We start from the raw sequence: 16285 nt of genomic DNA on the forward strand, positions 1-16285 counted from the left end.
ATTAGGAGAGCAAAGAATGTAGCATAGTTATTAGCAAGTAGTTAAATGATAGTAAATATTATTATTGTTAAAGTTTCAGCTGAACTTTGGTGATTTCATTAAACCACTTAAAAATATTAACAATTATAGCCCCTAGATTTCATCTGAATTTCTGTTTTTCCAAAGGGGTGAAACACAACAACAGCTATAATAGTATTTATAATTGCTTTGTATATTAATTTCCTTGCTGCTTCCAGAGATGACAAAAGATTTACAATGATTTAGAAACATTGGCAAGTGTATTTTGCAAACTATATTTTAGAGAATCTTTGAACACATTTTGAAAATAAGTCAAGGACTGATGTTAAAATAGATATACAAAACAATAATATGTTTATATTATTTAATTTTAAAAGTTAAAACTTTTGGGATATATTTATTCTACTACTACTGAGGAATGAATGACACTTGGAAGGCTAGAATGTAAAACAAAGCAAATAAAAACCAAGAGTGAGAACAAAGAGCTCAGCTTCTTGCCTTCTTCTCCTCACCAGACTCAACACAGGGATCTTGCAACCCATTTTGGGAAAGGTTGTTATGACCAATAGCAAGTCTCCCTTTCCAAATAATTAACAACAGAAGTATTCAAATACATGAAAGGTCAGATTTATAAAATTAGGACCAAAGCCTATTTAACTTACTTGGTGTGCTGCTTAAGGAAAAACTATTTTTTTCCATACACGAAATTTACTCAATAAGCCATACACTATCTAAACATTCTATAATAAAAATATTGACATCACTGTGAAAGGAAAGGAAAGAGCTCCCATATGTTTCCATTTGTTGCTAACTGGTCTCAGGTTCATCCTGCAGAAAGCATTGGATTAAGATAAAATAAAAATTTTAGCATATTACCTTAGTGTCCTTAAGATCATGTGCTACATGTTTTTATATTTCTGGGGCAGTTTTTTTTTTTCAAATGTCTTCATTATTATCCTGAAATAAATGACATTAATTTTATCTGACTCATTTAACTTGTGTGTCTTTTTTGAAAAATGATCTCAGTTGTTTCATTTGACTTCCATTGACAACTGAAGAGTCTTACATTGGTTACTCTTGACCTACCCCCATCCCCTAACTTGATTTTTTTCTTCTTCTTTTTTAGGAGATAAGACACTAGGTAAGAGATGGAAACAAAGCAGACTATGTCTTTGGCATTCCGATGTCCTTTACCATTTTTTATCTCAGATATGGAATATAAGTAAACACTGCTGGTGTATCACCTTTTATGATCCAGTCTTCTGTACCTCTAATAGCCATTTTTTTTAAGGAAGGAGAAATAAAAAATTTGAATGGTGAGGATAAGTCCTTAAGTTAAAACACACACATGCTGAGAACACACTTATCTACTGTTGTGATAATATGTATCTGTCATTCTTCTAATTCTAACATATTAATGTTAAATAAATGTCACATTTAAATTTTACTTATTCTTTGGGTTGGCAGATTCTAGTCCCATATGCTTTTTTTTCCTTCTTTTTCACTATTGCATATTAGGAAGAGATGTTCTAATATGCAAAACTGACATCTTGTACTTTTTGTATTCAAAAGATCATATGATTCAAAAGATCACATTTTTATATCGGAATAGGTAATGCTTTAATGAAATATTAACTTATACATTTACTTTTTTATAAATCTATTGATTAAATTTATTCTAAAAATACTAAACAAATTACCAACATTTGTGGATTAAGTGGATATTTGCTTTTGTGAGACCATTTGGAATGTGACTGGGATGGGGGCCATTTCTGGGTTTGCTTAGGTGGACTTTTAAATCATATACATGCACTACTAGAAGTCTAGAAATGGATGCAATATAACATTGGATAATGACTCTTGACAAATTCCAATTTTTTTCCAATATTTATATATGTATATTTTTATATTTAATTTAATTGTATATTTTAAATTTATTTGTGAACATTTCAAAAGTACACAAAAAGATATAAAATAATTGGTTTAAATATTTTAAAACTTACCAAAGTCTTTTTATTGCCATGTTTCATTTTGTTCTAGTAGAATTCAATTGATTTACTTAAAAAGACTGAAACATTTAAAAAGCTTTGGGAGAAAAAATAATTATCTTAAAAAACTCTATTTGAAACAGTGTCAGTAAGTCCCCAACATGCAGAAATAATTTTCCCTTTAAAATATTTCTCATTGGCACACTACATTTCATAGGGAAAAATTCACATTTGTTTATATATCTGGAATCTGCAAATTAAAATATTTAAAATATATGGTAGAAATTTTGAAATTTCATATAGTGAACTTCTGAGAATATTTTAAAATATTGTCTCAAAATCTAAGGTAAAGGGCTGGAATCGTAGCCCAGTAGTGGAGAGCTTGCCTCTCTCATGTGAGGCAATGGGGTTTGATCCTCAGTACCACATAAAAGTAAATAAACAAAATAAAGATATTGTATCCATATAAACTACAAAAAAAAAAAGAAAAAGAAAATCTAAGGTAAAAAACACAATCATTTCAACTTACTGTTGATTTTTTTAAAAAATTAAATTACTAACAAATAAAACTTCATTTTAGAACATAACATTTAAAAAAGCAATATTTTCATTTTATTTAATAGACATAAATTTTTAATAGTCATGAATCACTCAGCTCAATAAATTAAAAAATAAAATACGGAAACCAAAAACTTTGCTCTTTACCATGGAATACATGACTCACAGCAAAACGTGTAAATTTGATACTCTGTGACATGGTATATCATAGACATACTTCTACAATGTATATGTCAAAAACTAATAGCATGAACTATTTGGGATATTTTTCTAGGGATATTAGTTTGGCAAATTTGAAAATGAAAAAAAAATAAGCACTCTACCACACTTTTGAGGCCCTGAAGAAAATTTGTTTAGAAAGAAATTCATTAAATTCACTTTCATACATACAAAGAAAAGAATCTAATAGTAATGGGCTGTCATATCTACTTGTGATGAAGCAGTTTGGGAAAGTTTTTTGTTTTTGCTTTCTACATTATTTTTCTTTTGAACTAAGGGGCACACATATGTTTGATTTTTGAATGAAAATTAACAATGGAAAATTCAGTTCTAAATTTTGATCATTGGATTAAGGCTAATTAAGAATGTGCTTTGAGAAAAATCAAGCTTTTTCTTCTGGTCTTGGCTTCTTAGCCTTGGTTTCACTAAAGGGATCTAAAGATGCTTGTTTCCTTTTTTGTTCTTTTTCCTATATTGTCTCTTTCACTTTCCCTTTAGGAATGGATAGGGTCAATCCTATCTATATTTGGACATATACCACATGGGTCTCTGTGAGGCTAGATGGAGAATATATTATTAAAGGGAAAAAATGTATCTGCTAAAAATGTAAGACACAAATCATTCCCTTAGCTTGGCACTAAAGAGACTTAAGCAGATTCTTTAAAAGCTGTTCTGCTCCAAGCCCCATACAAGTACTTACTTGTCGAATCCTATATATCTATAGGATATAAACATTATATATCTATAATGTTTACTGGTCCTGAGGAAGCAATTTTTATGGTAATTAACATTTTAAACTAACGCTTATTTTCTCATCTTTTTCTATTTTGAGAGAACCAGTTGAAACGTGATCTCATTATGTGTTCTTATATACATACGAATATTTTGGTTCTGCACTCTGGAGAACATGGAGAAATCTATTCTAAGTAATAAATTCTAGACTATAAACATCATGCTATTAATATTTTAGCATATTAACAGACTAATATTATCTTTGAATATATATTTCTTAAATACAAGCATATATGTAAACATAAATACTTATATTCCTATTTTTCTTGGTTATTATTTTTATCCTCTTTTTCAGATAATGCTTAGAGGATTCTGCAGCAATTCTTGGTATTGGACATATTCAAAATCCCTTCAACTTTTGCTCTCCTGCTTCACTGCCTTCCAGCTTTAACTCATTTTTGATCCCTTCAAATATTTTACATGATTTGCAATGGTTACATGAACTTTTGGGAAGTGGTATTTGCACCATCTCATACCTTATTTACTATGGCAATTTAAGGAAAAGAAGTTGGAAAAAGTTTCCAAAGCATTATTTTAAAAAATGAATCTCATTGTGAAGCTTCGGAGAAGTTTTCGAACACTGATTGTTCTCTTAGCTACCTTCTGCTTGGTGAGCATTGTCATTTCTGCCTATTTCCTCTACTCTGGCTACAAGCAGGAAATGGCCCTTATTGAAACCACTGCAGAAGCAGAATGTGCTGACATCAAAATTCTACCTTATCGGTCAATGGAGCTGAAAACAGTGAAACCTATCGATACATCCAAAACTGACCCTACCATCCTCCTCTTTGTGGAGAGCCAGTACTCTCAACTCGGTCAAGATATCATAGCTATCTTGGAGTCCAGCCGATTTCAGTACCACATGGTCATTGCCCCTGGCAAGGGAGATATACCTCCCCTTACAGACAGTGGCAAAGGGAAGTACACATTAGTTATTTATGAAAATATCCTGAAGTATGTTAGCATGGACTCATGGAACCGAGAGCTTTTAGAAAAATACTGTGTGGAATACAGTGTTAGTATAATCGGTTTTCATAAAGCCAATGAGAACATCTTGCCAAGTACACAATTGAAAGGCTTTCCACTAAACCTCTTCAATAATCTAGCTCTGAAGGACTGTTTTGTCAATCCTCAGTCTCCTTTGCTGCATATTACCAAAGCCCCCAAGGTTGGGAAAGGTCCTCTTCCTGGGGAAGACTGGACTGTTTTCCAATATAATCATTCAACCTACCAGCCTGTCCTTTTAACTGAATTACAGACGGAAAAATCCCCATCACCCTTGTCTAGCAAAATACTCTATGCGACTGTAATTCAGGACCTAGGTCTTCATGATGGAATTCAGCGAGTTCTTTTTGGCAACAATTTGAACTTTTGGTTACACAAGCTCATCTTCATAGATGCCATCTCCTTCTTGTCAGGGAAGAGGCTGACATTGTCCTTGGATAGGTACATCCTTGTGGACATTGATGACATCTTTGTTGGGAAGGAGGGAACAAGGATGAATGTCAAAGATGTAAAGGTAAGAACATTTATAAATCACATCATAATTTATTCACTAAATTTATTGATAAAATATAATTTTGAATATTGTAGACTCCTAATCACTGAAATTTTAAGGTAAAGGTTTTTTTAAGTAAAACAGGCACTTAAAAAATTAAATTAGGCCTTAAGCATCTCACACACACACACACACACACACACACACAGGAGAGAGAGAGAGAGAGAGAGAGAGAGAGAGAGAGATGCACACACATGAAATATGTGCAAGCTCCAGACTAGAAGCTTCATGATGAAACCAAATAAATATCCCAAAATGTAACTGAATTCAATCTTCTTGCCTCTGGTTATGCTTTGCCTATTCCAGCTAAAACCACTCAGAACAGACTCCATTATTTTGTCATGTGTGGCAGTTTATAGCAATGAGACTGATATAGTCATAGAATTCTGTTTCTGAACTTATCATCCTATGTAGGCATAGGGTTTGATCATGATAATTGAAGTACAAGAAGTGACAACAACCCAAGATTTTTCTGTAACCTCAAGAAAGCCTAGCGTTTGCTAGTATAAAACATCCATGCACTTGAAAACATAGATAAAAAGAAGATAGTTTTAGAAGGTCTTGGCCTCAGGAAACTCCCATTATTCTCTCTATTAATTTATCCCATTATTTTGTGCAATCCAATAGTGTTACTGGCAGCTCATCTAGGTTATGATCAATTGACTGCATAACAGATCCATCCTATAGTAGCTATTAGATAAAGACAAAGCTAACTATGGAAGTGGGCTTCATGGTGCAATGTCCATAGTCTTAGTTACTTGAGAAACTAAGGTAGGAAGATGGCTTGAGTTTATGAGTTTAAGAACTTCCTTGGGCAACATAATGAGACACTGCTTAAAAAAAATTCTCTCTTTTTTAAAATCCCATTTCAACATTCTTATATGCTTTCTCACCTGGTCTATCTTGTGCTATATCCAGCTAAATTGATCCTGTAAAGAATCTAGCAAACATAAACAAAAATAAGGGAACACAAATTAGAATTGTAAAAGAAACAAAAATTGTTAAGATTTTATCTCTTTTGATTTTTTGTTATTATTATCTTCCAAAGATTAAATCTGGGTACTATTTCAAAATAATTGTTTTTTCTTTCCCTCCTAAAACTTTACGACCACTATTAGACAACATGGTTAAAACCAATAAAACAAATTCACACTTGAAAATTCTTCAAAGAACATATGGACCAGTGAAATGTTTTAAAAGTGCCACTGACTGAAGGGCTGCTTCACTTTGACCCAAAGGCTTCATTCAGGGACTGCTACAAAGGGTTAAATGATCACAGTTGAATTCTGTCTGGGTTTTTCTTGTTCTTTTTTTCTCTTTTCTTATTTTTTCTAATAATATAAATTTATTTGATATAAATATTAGTGTTTTAGTCAGCCTTTTCACTGCTGAGACTTGGGGACCCAACCAAAACAATTGTAGCAGAGGAAAGGTTTACTTGAGTGCTTACAGTTTCAGAGGTCTCAATCCAGAGATAGCAGACTCCATTCCTCTGGGTTCAGCTGCAGAGGAAAATGGCTCCTTCATGATCAGGAAACAGAGAGAAAGAGATTTCCACTTGCCAGATAGGAGTATATACACCAGAGCCATGCCTCAATTGCCACCTCTTTCACTCACACCCTACCATTTGAATTACCACTCAGTTAATCCCTATCAGGATTAAATCACCGATTGGGTTAAGACTCTTACAACCCAATCATTTCACCTCTGAACCTTTTTGTATTGTCTCATTTGTGAGCTTTGGGGGTCATCTCAGATCTAAACCATAAGAAATAGTTTTATTTTCATTTTGCAGTCATTTTGGAAGCCTGTGATAAAGAGGTCACAGGCTTCCAAATGTTCCTTAAGTGTTTGGCTCCTAACTAAAACCGTAAAGACAGGGTTTTCTAGTTTCAGTCCAAGGAATAATGTGAATTAAAAAGCTTTTTATAATTCTAAACAAAGTTGACTAACTCAAATTTAGCCATGACACTTATTCTCAATAGAAAAACAAACAGCTATTCACCAGTACTAATAAACTAAATTGCATAACTCCAAAGAAAATTAAAAAATAACAAAACTTAACAAAGGCTTGAGCATTTCACATGTAGGGAGAGAATGAAAAGTTTGTATGGGTATATAGATATGCATTACTGTGTATATACACACAAGCACATATGTACATATGTGTTAAATGCTACATAAAATAATATTTAATGTATAAAACATAGGTTAATTTAACTGTCACCTTGAGAAAAATACTTTTCATCTTTTTTGTTTGTTCCTGGTCACTCTCAGAAATAATTTCTCTTTTTCTTTGTGGTGCTGGGGATTGAATCCATAGTTTTGTGTATGCAAAGCAAGCATTCTACCAACTGAGCTGTATATCCAGCTCCAGAAATGATTTTTTAAATTTATTTTTATTCTTTATTTCACAATTAAAAATTATGTGTATTTATTAGGTACAACATGATGTTTAGATACATGTATATGTGTATAGCTCATGCATGTTAAATTGAGCTAATTAACATGTATTTCACAAACAATTTTTTTTGGTAAGGAGACTTAAAATTGACTCTATTAGTGATTTTTAATGGAATCACACTGAATTTACCATGTTATACAACAGAACTCTTGAATTTGTCTTTTCTGTCTGAAATTTGTATCCTGTGATAAATATTTTCTTCACCTCCAGGCCCCTTATCTACTGGTAACCACATTTCTACTCTCTATTTCCATGTACTCAAAGATTTTTGATGCTTCATATAAATGTGATGCAACAATTCTCTTTCGGTACATTGTTTACTTCACTTAACAAAATCTGTGCTGTTGAAAATGACAGGACTTCCTTCTTTCCAGAAAATGAATAATATTCTATTGTGTGTATTTATATTATATTTTCTTTATTCATTCATTCATTGATGGATACTTAATTGGATGCCAGATTTAGGTAATTGTGAATACTGCTGCAATGAACAAGCAAGTGTAGTTATACCTTCATTCATTGATTTTAAGTTTGCTTTACATAAATTTAGAAATGTAATTCATGGATCATATAATAATTCCATTTTTAATTTTTAAGAATTGTCATGCTTTGTCCATGACTACTATCAAATTTGCATTCCTGCTGAATATATAGGATCACTCCCTTTTTTCCACAGCTTCACCAAAATTTATTACTGTTATCATTGTTAATAAATAACATTGTTAATTGTTAATAATAGTCATTCTATCGAACATAAGGTAATAGATATCTCACTATCACTATTTTTTGTCATTTTCCTGATGATTAGTGCAAATCTTGACAAATTATTTCAGCTATTATTTTTAATAATTTTGTCTTTTAGCCTTCATAAATAAGTGATGATTCACATTCTACCATTACAATATTAGACAATTCTGAACTTGACTATGTAGTAATCACCAATTTTTGTATTTGATTTTTATTTTGTTTTTATTGTTTGGATAAATGTGATTTTTACTGGAAAGAATTTTAAATTATGTGTAGAAAAATTCTGTATGGCTCATGTTCTTCATTCTTATGTTCCTTTTCTAACCATATGACATTTAGTCAAGTACTAGTAGATGAGGCTAAATCTAACCCCCTGGTATTCTACAGCAATTTTCTAGAGCAAGGGTTTTGCATAGCTACTGATATATTTTCATGTTATTCTGAAATAGAGGACAGAGATATTCTGTTCCTTAATAACAATTGAGGGAAATAGAAGTATTATTAATGATGATTCTTGATGTTTGGACTATACTTGGAGCACATCCAATTTGACCAGGATGAGGGAGCATTTAACAATAAATATAGACATAGTCCTGTCTCCACAGTACCACTTCATGCTCTCAAAACATATATATACATACACTCACATCAGCACACTTTCATTTGAGCACAATTCCTACATTGAGATGAAATTATGGATCATACAATTAATGAGTAAGCATTCTTAAAGTACAGCATTTTGATATTGTGAACAGTACATGAGTTTTCTTAACTGAACTTGAAAACCCCATTTTTTCTAATATGCAGTTCTGCCTTACTTAACCAACTATATATGCCTCTACTTTCTTTGTAGAACCTTTCATGATTTATCTCATTTCATCATGCCTCTCCCAATCAAAGCCACTGAGATAGAAATTAATGTATCCTTTTATAAATCAAGCAAAATTAAGCTCAGTTTCCATAACTATCATCTGATTGTAACAAAATTTCATTGTGCACATAAAAATTCAACATATGAGAGAGAGTATTCATGTATGTAACCATTCAGAATCTAATTATATCTTAAAAGATAGTAAAATACTAGCTATCAATGATCAGGACTCTGGTCATATTTTTTGACCTGGTAATATATCTATATGTTCTGCAAGGCAATCACAAAGTACCTCCTGTACATTTGAAGCTCATATATTGGCAGATAATCTTAGGCTATTGAAAGTGATGTCTACACACTTGAATTTATTATTTTCTGATTTGAAAACATCTCCTATTTTCATAATGGACTTAACTGCATGCATATAATGTTCATTTTAAAAGCAATGTCAGTTAGTTTAGCACAATGCATTCTTAGGAAAGTAACATAAAAAGGCCTATCCTGATTATTGAAAGAAAGAAAGAAAGAAAGATAGAAAGAAAGAAAGAAAGAAAAAAACTATATACATTTTTTTTCTCATAGCCAAGTAGCCTGACTTTTATAGACAATTTTTCACTCTTGATCAAGATATTTAGTATGATCATAAGAGTTTGGTAGAATTAAGATGATATGCAATTTTTTCATATTTCTCTAAGACAAAAGAAATACTACTTCCCATGAGAATTTTGAGGACTATGAAAATAGTGAAACTAAGTTTATACATGGAATGAAAATCAGATTTATTTTTGATGTTACAAACAATTTAGGGGCTCTAATCAATTCTCTGTTGCAAATTTCTCTGTTTGTACCAAATACTAGTTGTTAGTTCTTACATATGTTTGAGGAAATAGATCCATTTTTTTCATTGTACGTGTACTATGTGTAAGATTAAAAGACATATGTCTACTTAAGAAAATGAAACATTTTAATGTCCTGTATGATCCAGCCCAAACTTACATTTTCAAGGTCTATTCTTACTTCTTCTCAATATATATTATTTCTGTTAGACTTCCTATTGTCTATGGCTCAACTATGATTTTCTTATTTCTACCTTGACCTATTTTCTCAGTTTCTATGCTTTCAATAAAATGTACTCATATTTCAATAGATATATCAAAGTAAAAGACTGTAGTGATTACTACAGCCCAGTAATTGTAAGAGGGGAGGATGGATAATGGAAGGTCAGATAATGGACACCAAAATATAGTTAGACTGCAGGAAGTTCTGTTGTTCTGTACCACTGCGGGGTGATTGTAGCTTGCAACAACCTGTTCTGTATTTTATTACCACATAGAAGACTGGAGCTTGAAATCTCAAAATATAAAGAAATAATAAAATGAAATATTAATTACACTTATTAGATTACATATTGCATACATGCATTAAAATAATTTTTAAGAATCCAAATTTTTAAAAAGGAATATCACAAGTTCTACTTCATTTGACAGTGTGACACATCCTCTAATGACCCCAGCATATGGTGATTTTTTTTTCGACCTCAGCCTCTGAAAAATCACTGATCCTCTCTCTCACTTAGAATTTTCATTTACATGAGTTAACTACAGAATTAGGTGGTGAAAAGCGTTTTCTTGTACATTTAATTATGTAAAAGTGTGTAAAAGTAACCTCAGACATAAATTAGGAATATTTAATTGACAATTATTTTACTGTCCTTCAACTGTTCAGTGCGGATCAAATTAGTTGCAGAATAATTTATTAACTACCTAAAAGAAAAAGTAATTTGAGGATTGTTTTCAGTTTATTTCAAAACAAGTTATTTGTATATGTATATGTGTATGGGACAAAAGTAAAAAAAAAAACATGTTGTGTTATGAACTTGGAGCTCAAAAGTAAGTAGCTTTCACATTCACTTCACACTCACACTTCACACTCCATGTAGTTTGATCCTCACTATGTATTGCTTTTAATGTGTCTGGATCTAGACTGGCACTAAAACTTGATCTAGGAGCAATCAATGTAGCAATATCATAACGTAAATATTTTGTGCACTTATTTGACTATATGTGTCTTGAATTTAAAAACGTGTGTTCAGAAATATAAAGGGAAAAAGTACTAAATTGTGCATAATTGATGACTAAAGCTAATATGTTAATAAATAAAAAGATAGAGTAGAAGATATTAAAATACAAGGAGAAGGTTTTGGTTAGTTACAAGTCATTGGAAAGCTTTCCATCATTTTTAAATGAGGAAATGATAGGATGAAGACACTTGAGAAAGTTCATTCTGCTAGTGATGTAAGTATCTAAGGAAATTTGCATTACCGTTGTAGGAATTGGGATATTAAAAAAGGAACAGTTTGCTATGAAATAGAAAGACAAATAATCTATTACAAAGAATCTTAAAATCTTGTTTGCAAATATGAATTACGGTTAGAAGAGAAAGAGGAAAAAATATTATGAGTTCTAAGGATATAATCTAAGAAAACAGAAAATTGTAGATGCTATGAACATCAATATAGAAGATGAGAGGATATACTGATAATCAAGATTAGTTTTCTATATTTTACCATTATAACTAAGACAGATTTATTATATTTTACAAATTTCCAGGAAAACATTTTCATACTCCCCCATATCTCTGAGTTCATGGGGTTACCATCAAAAGTATGGTTAAAAAAGGAATGGTTGGTATGTTCTTGAAGGAATCCAGACTTGATACATAGCAAACCAGTGTATATTTAGCAATGTAGAAGACTATAGCCTTTGGGATTGGTAGATGACCCAGTCAGCCAGTCAAGCAAGCATCATCTAGAATTTATTGGACAGATTCTAGGCAGGTGACCTGGCATTCAGTCAGAAAGTATAGGGAAAGAACTGGGCAGTGGCCAAGGCTTGTTGTAATTAGCATTTATCAAAGATATTAGTGGGTAATATCAAGTCTCTGGAGTCTGGTTTGTAGGCAGGTTCTTCTCCTAGAGAAAAAAGCACAGAAGAGAGTGACTTAGTCCCATAGGAATGTGAGATTTGAGAACATGGGACAACATGTAGTTCATTAAAGGACATGTGACAGGGAATCTGGAGAGCAGGAAGTCAGTCATAGCAACAACCCAGGGCAGGAGAGATGTCAGAAGACTCTTGAAAGTGCATTCCTAATATCCTGACCAAGTGCTCCTAAGATATCTGTTATCAAGAGGGATTGTACTGAGAACATTCTAGATTCTTTAGGTGCCTGCCTATGAGAATTAGATATACTATTTGAAGACCCTCAAGTGAATCAAGAAGAAAATAATGGTTCATTTTCCACATAAACACAGAGACTCATTGTATCAATTAAAATCTTTTAGTAATAGAGTTTGGCTTAGTTCACAAGAGAAGTTCCGTATCAGGTATTTTGGCAGAGTTGATAGTGATCTCCAAACAACCTCAAACTTGCTCAGAAGAGTATATATTTAATCATGATTTTCTTTCTTTTAGTTAAAATTCCAATATAAGTGTTTATTTTTTTTTACTTCTGAATTAATTCAAATGGAACCATATACTTAATTCTCTCAGTGGAAAGACAAATATTCTCTTATGGAAGAAAGTAGGTTCTTTCTCCACTTAAACAATGGCCAAATTTTATATTAAAATTCACTTTTAAATAAGAATGAAAAAGGTGAGGAAATATGTACCATAAATACCTCCATCAAATTGGACATCCAACTACAAACATTTCTGTATCTCATAGTAAATTAATATAGTTTACTTGAATACCCAAATCATTTCTTACCCACTGGAGATTCTGTATATCATTTTTATTGTGGAGTACTCTAATATATATATAAAACATTCAGTTCCTGGTTTGGGTAAATTAGGCAGGATGCATTCACAATGATCTACATTATAAGGCAGAATGCACTACGTGCTGTGACAGAATTATCTAAGACAATAGGAACAAAAGTACTAATTCAGGGATCAGAGAAGACATCATGGAGGAAGTAGCATTTGAGTTTTTAGTGATGGCTGGACAGAGCAATGGCAAATTGAACTGGGGAGTGGTTTGGTCCAGTGGATGAGCTCAAGCTAAGACTTGGTTGAAAATATTACGATCACTTTTAAGAACGATAAGTTAGCTGTGGTTATTGAATGATATGATAAAGTAATTACATTGTGAAACTAAGCACTGTAGATGTTGGTTGTAGTTAGGTTACAGAACACCTATCAATTTTAGGAAGTTCACTTTTAAATTTTGCTGAAAACACGGTACCATTTAAGTTGCTAAAGATTTTTAAACTAGAGAAGGACATTATTAGACTTGATGTGTTAGATTTCCATCACCGTAACTAAAATATCTGACAAGAACAATTTAGAGGAGGAAACATTTATTTTGTGTTCATTCATTGTTTCAGAGGTCTCAGTTCATAGTCAGAGAATCCTATTGCTCTAGGCTTGACAGGCAAAACACCAAGGTGGATGGGTAGTAGAGGAACACTTCCAGGAAGTAGAGATAGAGTTGGGGGAGTTAGGAACAAATAGTATAGTCCCCAAGTCATGCCCCCAGTTACCCTCCACCTTCAGCCATGCCCCACCCACCTGCTTACAGTTATCACTCAGTGTCTGCTCAAATGTTTATACCAACAAATGAATTGCTACACTGATGAAGTTACAGGTCTCATAATCTAATTATTTCACCTCTTGCATTAACACAGAATCATTGGCAGGATATCTTATACTCAAACCATATAGTTAGGATTGAACAAAAAAACATTTTTGCACCAGGTATATGTTATTGAGGAAATAAGTAATAAATTTATTAACAACCATGCAATCATATTAGTTATTATAACTTTATAATATAGTATTTATTTAGCATATTAAATATGCTGAGCAAGTGCTAATCAAATACAGGCACATAACACTAATAGGTTAATATTTTGTACATCTTCTGAATAAATAAAATGAGGGCTCAGAAATATTAAGATATTTCTATAGAATCTGGCTAATAAGTAGTATAATAAGAAACAAACCCAGAACATATCTGTCTTGAATATTTAAACTTACTTTTAGGAAACAATAGCTTGAGGTTGAGTTTGAGTCTTAGCTCCAGCACTAAAATATTTAACCTTGAATATATTTATTAACTTCAATCCTCAGTCTATATATATATATATATATATATATATATATATATAGTCTATATAAAACATTTGTTATATATGTATATGTATATACATATGTGTGTGTGTGTGTGTGTAATACCCATGTAAAGCAACCTAATTTGTAGTAGAGTATTGACCACTAAATGAGATAGGAGATAGGAGGAGAAAAGTGCCAGGACAGAGCTGTGCCATTAATGGACTTAGCTTCTTGGCAATAAGAATTAAAGGGGTAGATCAAGAGAGTCCATGCTGAAGTAGAAGTGACAGAAACTGGACAAAGAAGGAGCAAAGGAGGTGGACACTTAGTGGTATCAATATTATTTTTAACTGGATGTGTCAACCAACATATAGAGAATTGGGCAGCTGCAAAATACCAGAAACATAAGGCGTTAGATTTAAATTGATGGTTTAAGGTCTATTTAACGTGGGACACTCATATTTTGGCCTTTGAAAGAAAAATCTAGATTATCTGATACTGTCAGGGCAACAGTGTACATTTAGGAATTATCAGTTTCAATACTTGCAATCTCAGTGGTAACCTCAAAAGGAACATAAATGAAATAAGTAGGAGAACCACCTGAATGAAACATTTGGGGGCTCCTGTAATAAATCCATCACCAGTTAGTTTCATAGACAGGAATTTTGTTTCATGAACCAAGATGGTAGCAGTCCTGAAGGCCACACATTAGACTTTCTTTGTTAATATGGAAGAAAGCTCAGTGTATGCTGGAAGTCCTCCTGGGAGGCAGGAGGGAAGTGAGGGGTTAAAGGAATGCCTGACAGAACAGTGCCATGTTTTTGGAACAGAGAAGGTGCCATCACTCATCTGGAATTTGCAATTCCGAACTCTTTTATCTTCTTATTTATGACCCTTTGAACAAGAATTTCAAGATGACCTCTTCCTAACATTACTGTTAAGTGTACCAAATGAAACTATGTCATAAGTATTTTTGAAATGTGAAATTTTGGATAGGGGTTAAATATCAAGAGAACAAGAAAGGCAAATCCTCACATAATTATTCTGCTCAGAAATCATAATCTACTGTAAGAATTTTATTTAGATTTCACGTTTATTTTCTTGATAGAAAATCAAGAAAATGTAGGGCTGAGGATATAGCTCAATTGGTAGAGTATTTACCTAGCATGCACAAGGCCCTGGGTTTGATCCCCAACACCATAAAAAAGAAAATGTAAAGTTAGAAACAAGACTTTTATAGACATTTTTATTTAAGACTTTTTAATATCAAAGAATTATTATTACTTTTTTAAAGTGTGTGTGTGTGTGTGTATTTTTTTCCATTTTTACTGAGAATCAAAATCATGGCCTTGCAAATGAAAAGCACATATTCTACCACCGTGCTACATCCCCAACCCAAAAAAGTAAATTTGAAAATTAGGCCTGTGACCAAGTGAAAGTTTTGTGTTCAGAATAATTTAATGTTTTATATGAAAATTAGTTTTTAATTTAAAGATTGGGCATTTCCTACTTTCATTTGAATTAAAACAGGCTAGAGGGCAATGGATCTAATACTAACATTAATGCTCACTTTGGATAGTTTAGATTAAGATAATTACTGAGCAGAGAGCAATCTCTTGAAACACCAGGGGAAGAACCCAATTAAAGTCCATGAGCTCCATTTTACTACCCAAGTTGTAGTAATTGTCTCCATGGGAAAAAGAAAATATTACAAAGTATTTTAGTAAAACATCCAATGTGGCTAAGTCTCAGCAAGGTAGAAAACTAACCCAGCATTAGCATCCTTAAATTTCATGGTTGGTATCTTAAAAGCCCTGGAGAGATGCAGGAGATATTTTCTGATTGGTTTTCTAGATTCTGTCATCTCTATGATAACATTAATAGTAACTTATTAATTAGCCAATTAATTGGTCGAAATTGTAACAAACCTCTTCTGCAAATTATCAAGGTACCAGA

The 16285-nt window shown here is 32.3% G+C and overlaps 1 protein-coding gene across 1 annotated transcript in view; it reads left to right on the forward strand.

Annotated features, from left to right (window-relative positions):
- The first annotated feature begins 1147 nt into the window (after positions 1-1147).
- Positions 1148-16285, forward strand: part of Ndst4 (N-deacetylase and N-sulfotransferase 4) — a 252847-nt gene continuing 237709 nt past the window's right edge. The window contains exons 1-2 of the mRNA XM_046459045.2: positions 1148-1334; positions 3871-5094. Coding sequence (XP_046315001.1) covers positions 4117-5094 — 978 coding nt within the window. The 5' untranslated portion in view covers positions 1148-1334; positions 3871-4116. The remainder of the gene's footprint in view (positions 1335-3870; positions 5095-16285) is intronic.

This window comes from Marmota monax, unplaced genomic scaffold (genome assembly GCF_021218885.2).
Source record: "Marmota monax isolate L192 unplaced genomic scaffold, Marmota_monax_Labrador192_F-V1.1 WCK01_AAM20220418_F8-fsc00002, whole genome shotgun sequence".
In the NCBI taxonomy this organism is placed as follows: domain Eukaryota; kingdom Metazoa; phylum Chordata; class Mammalia; order Rodentia; family Sciuridae; genus Marmota; species Marmota monax.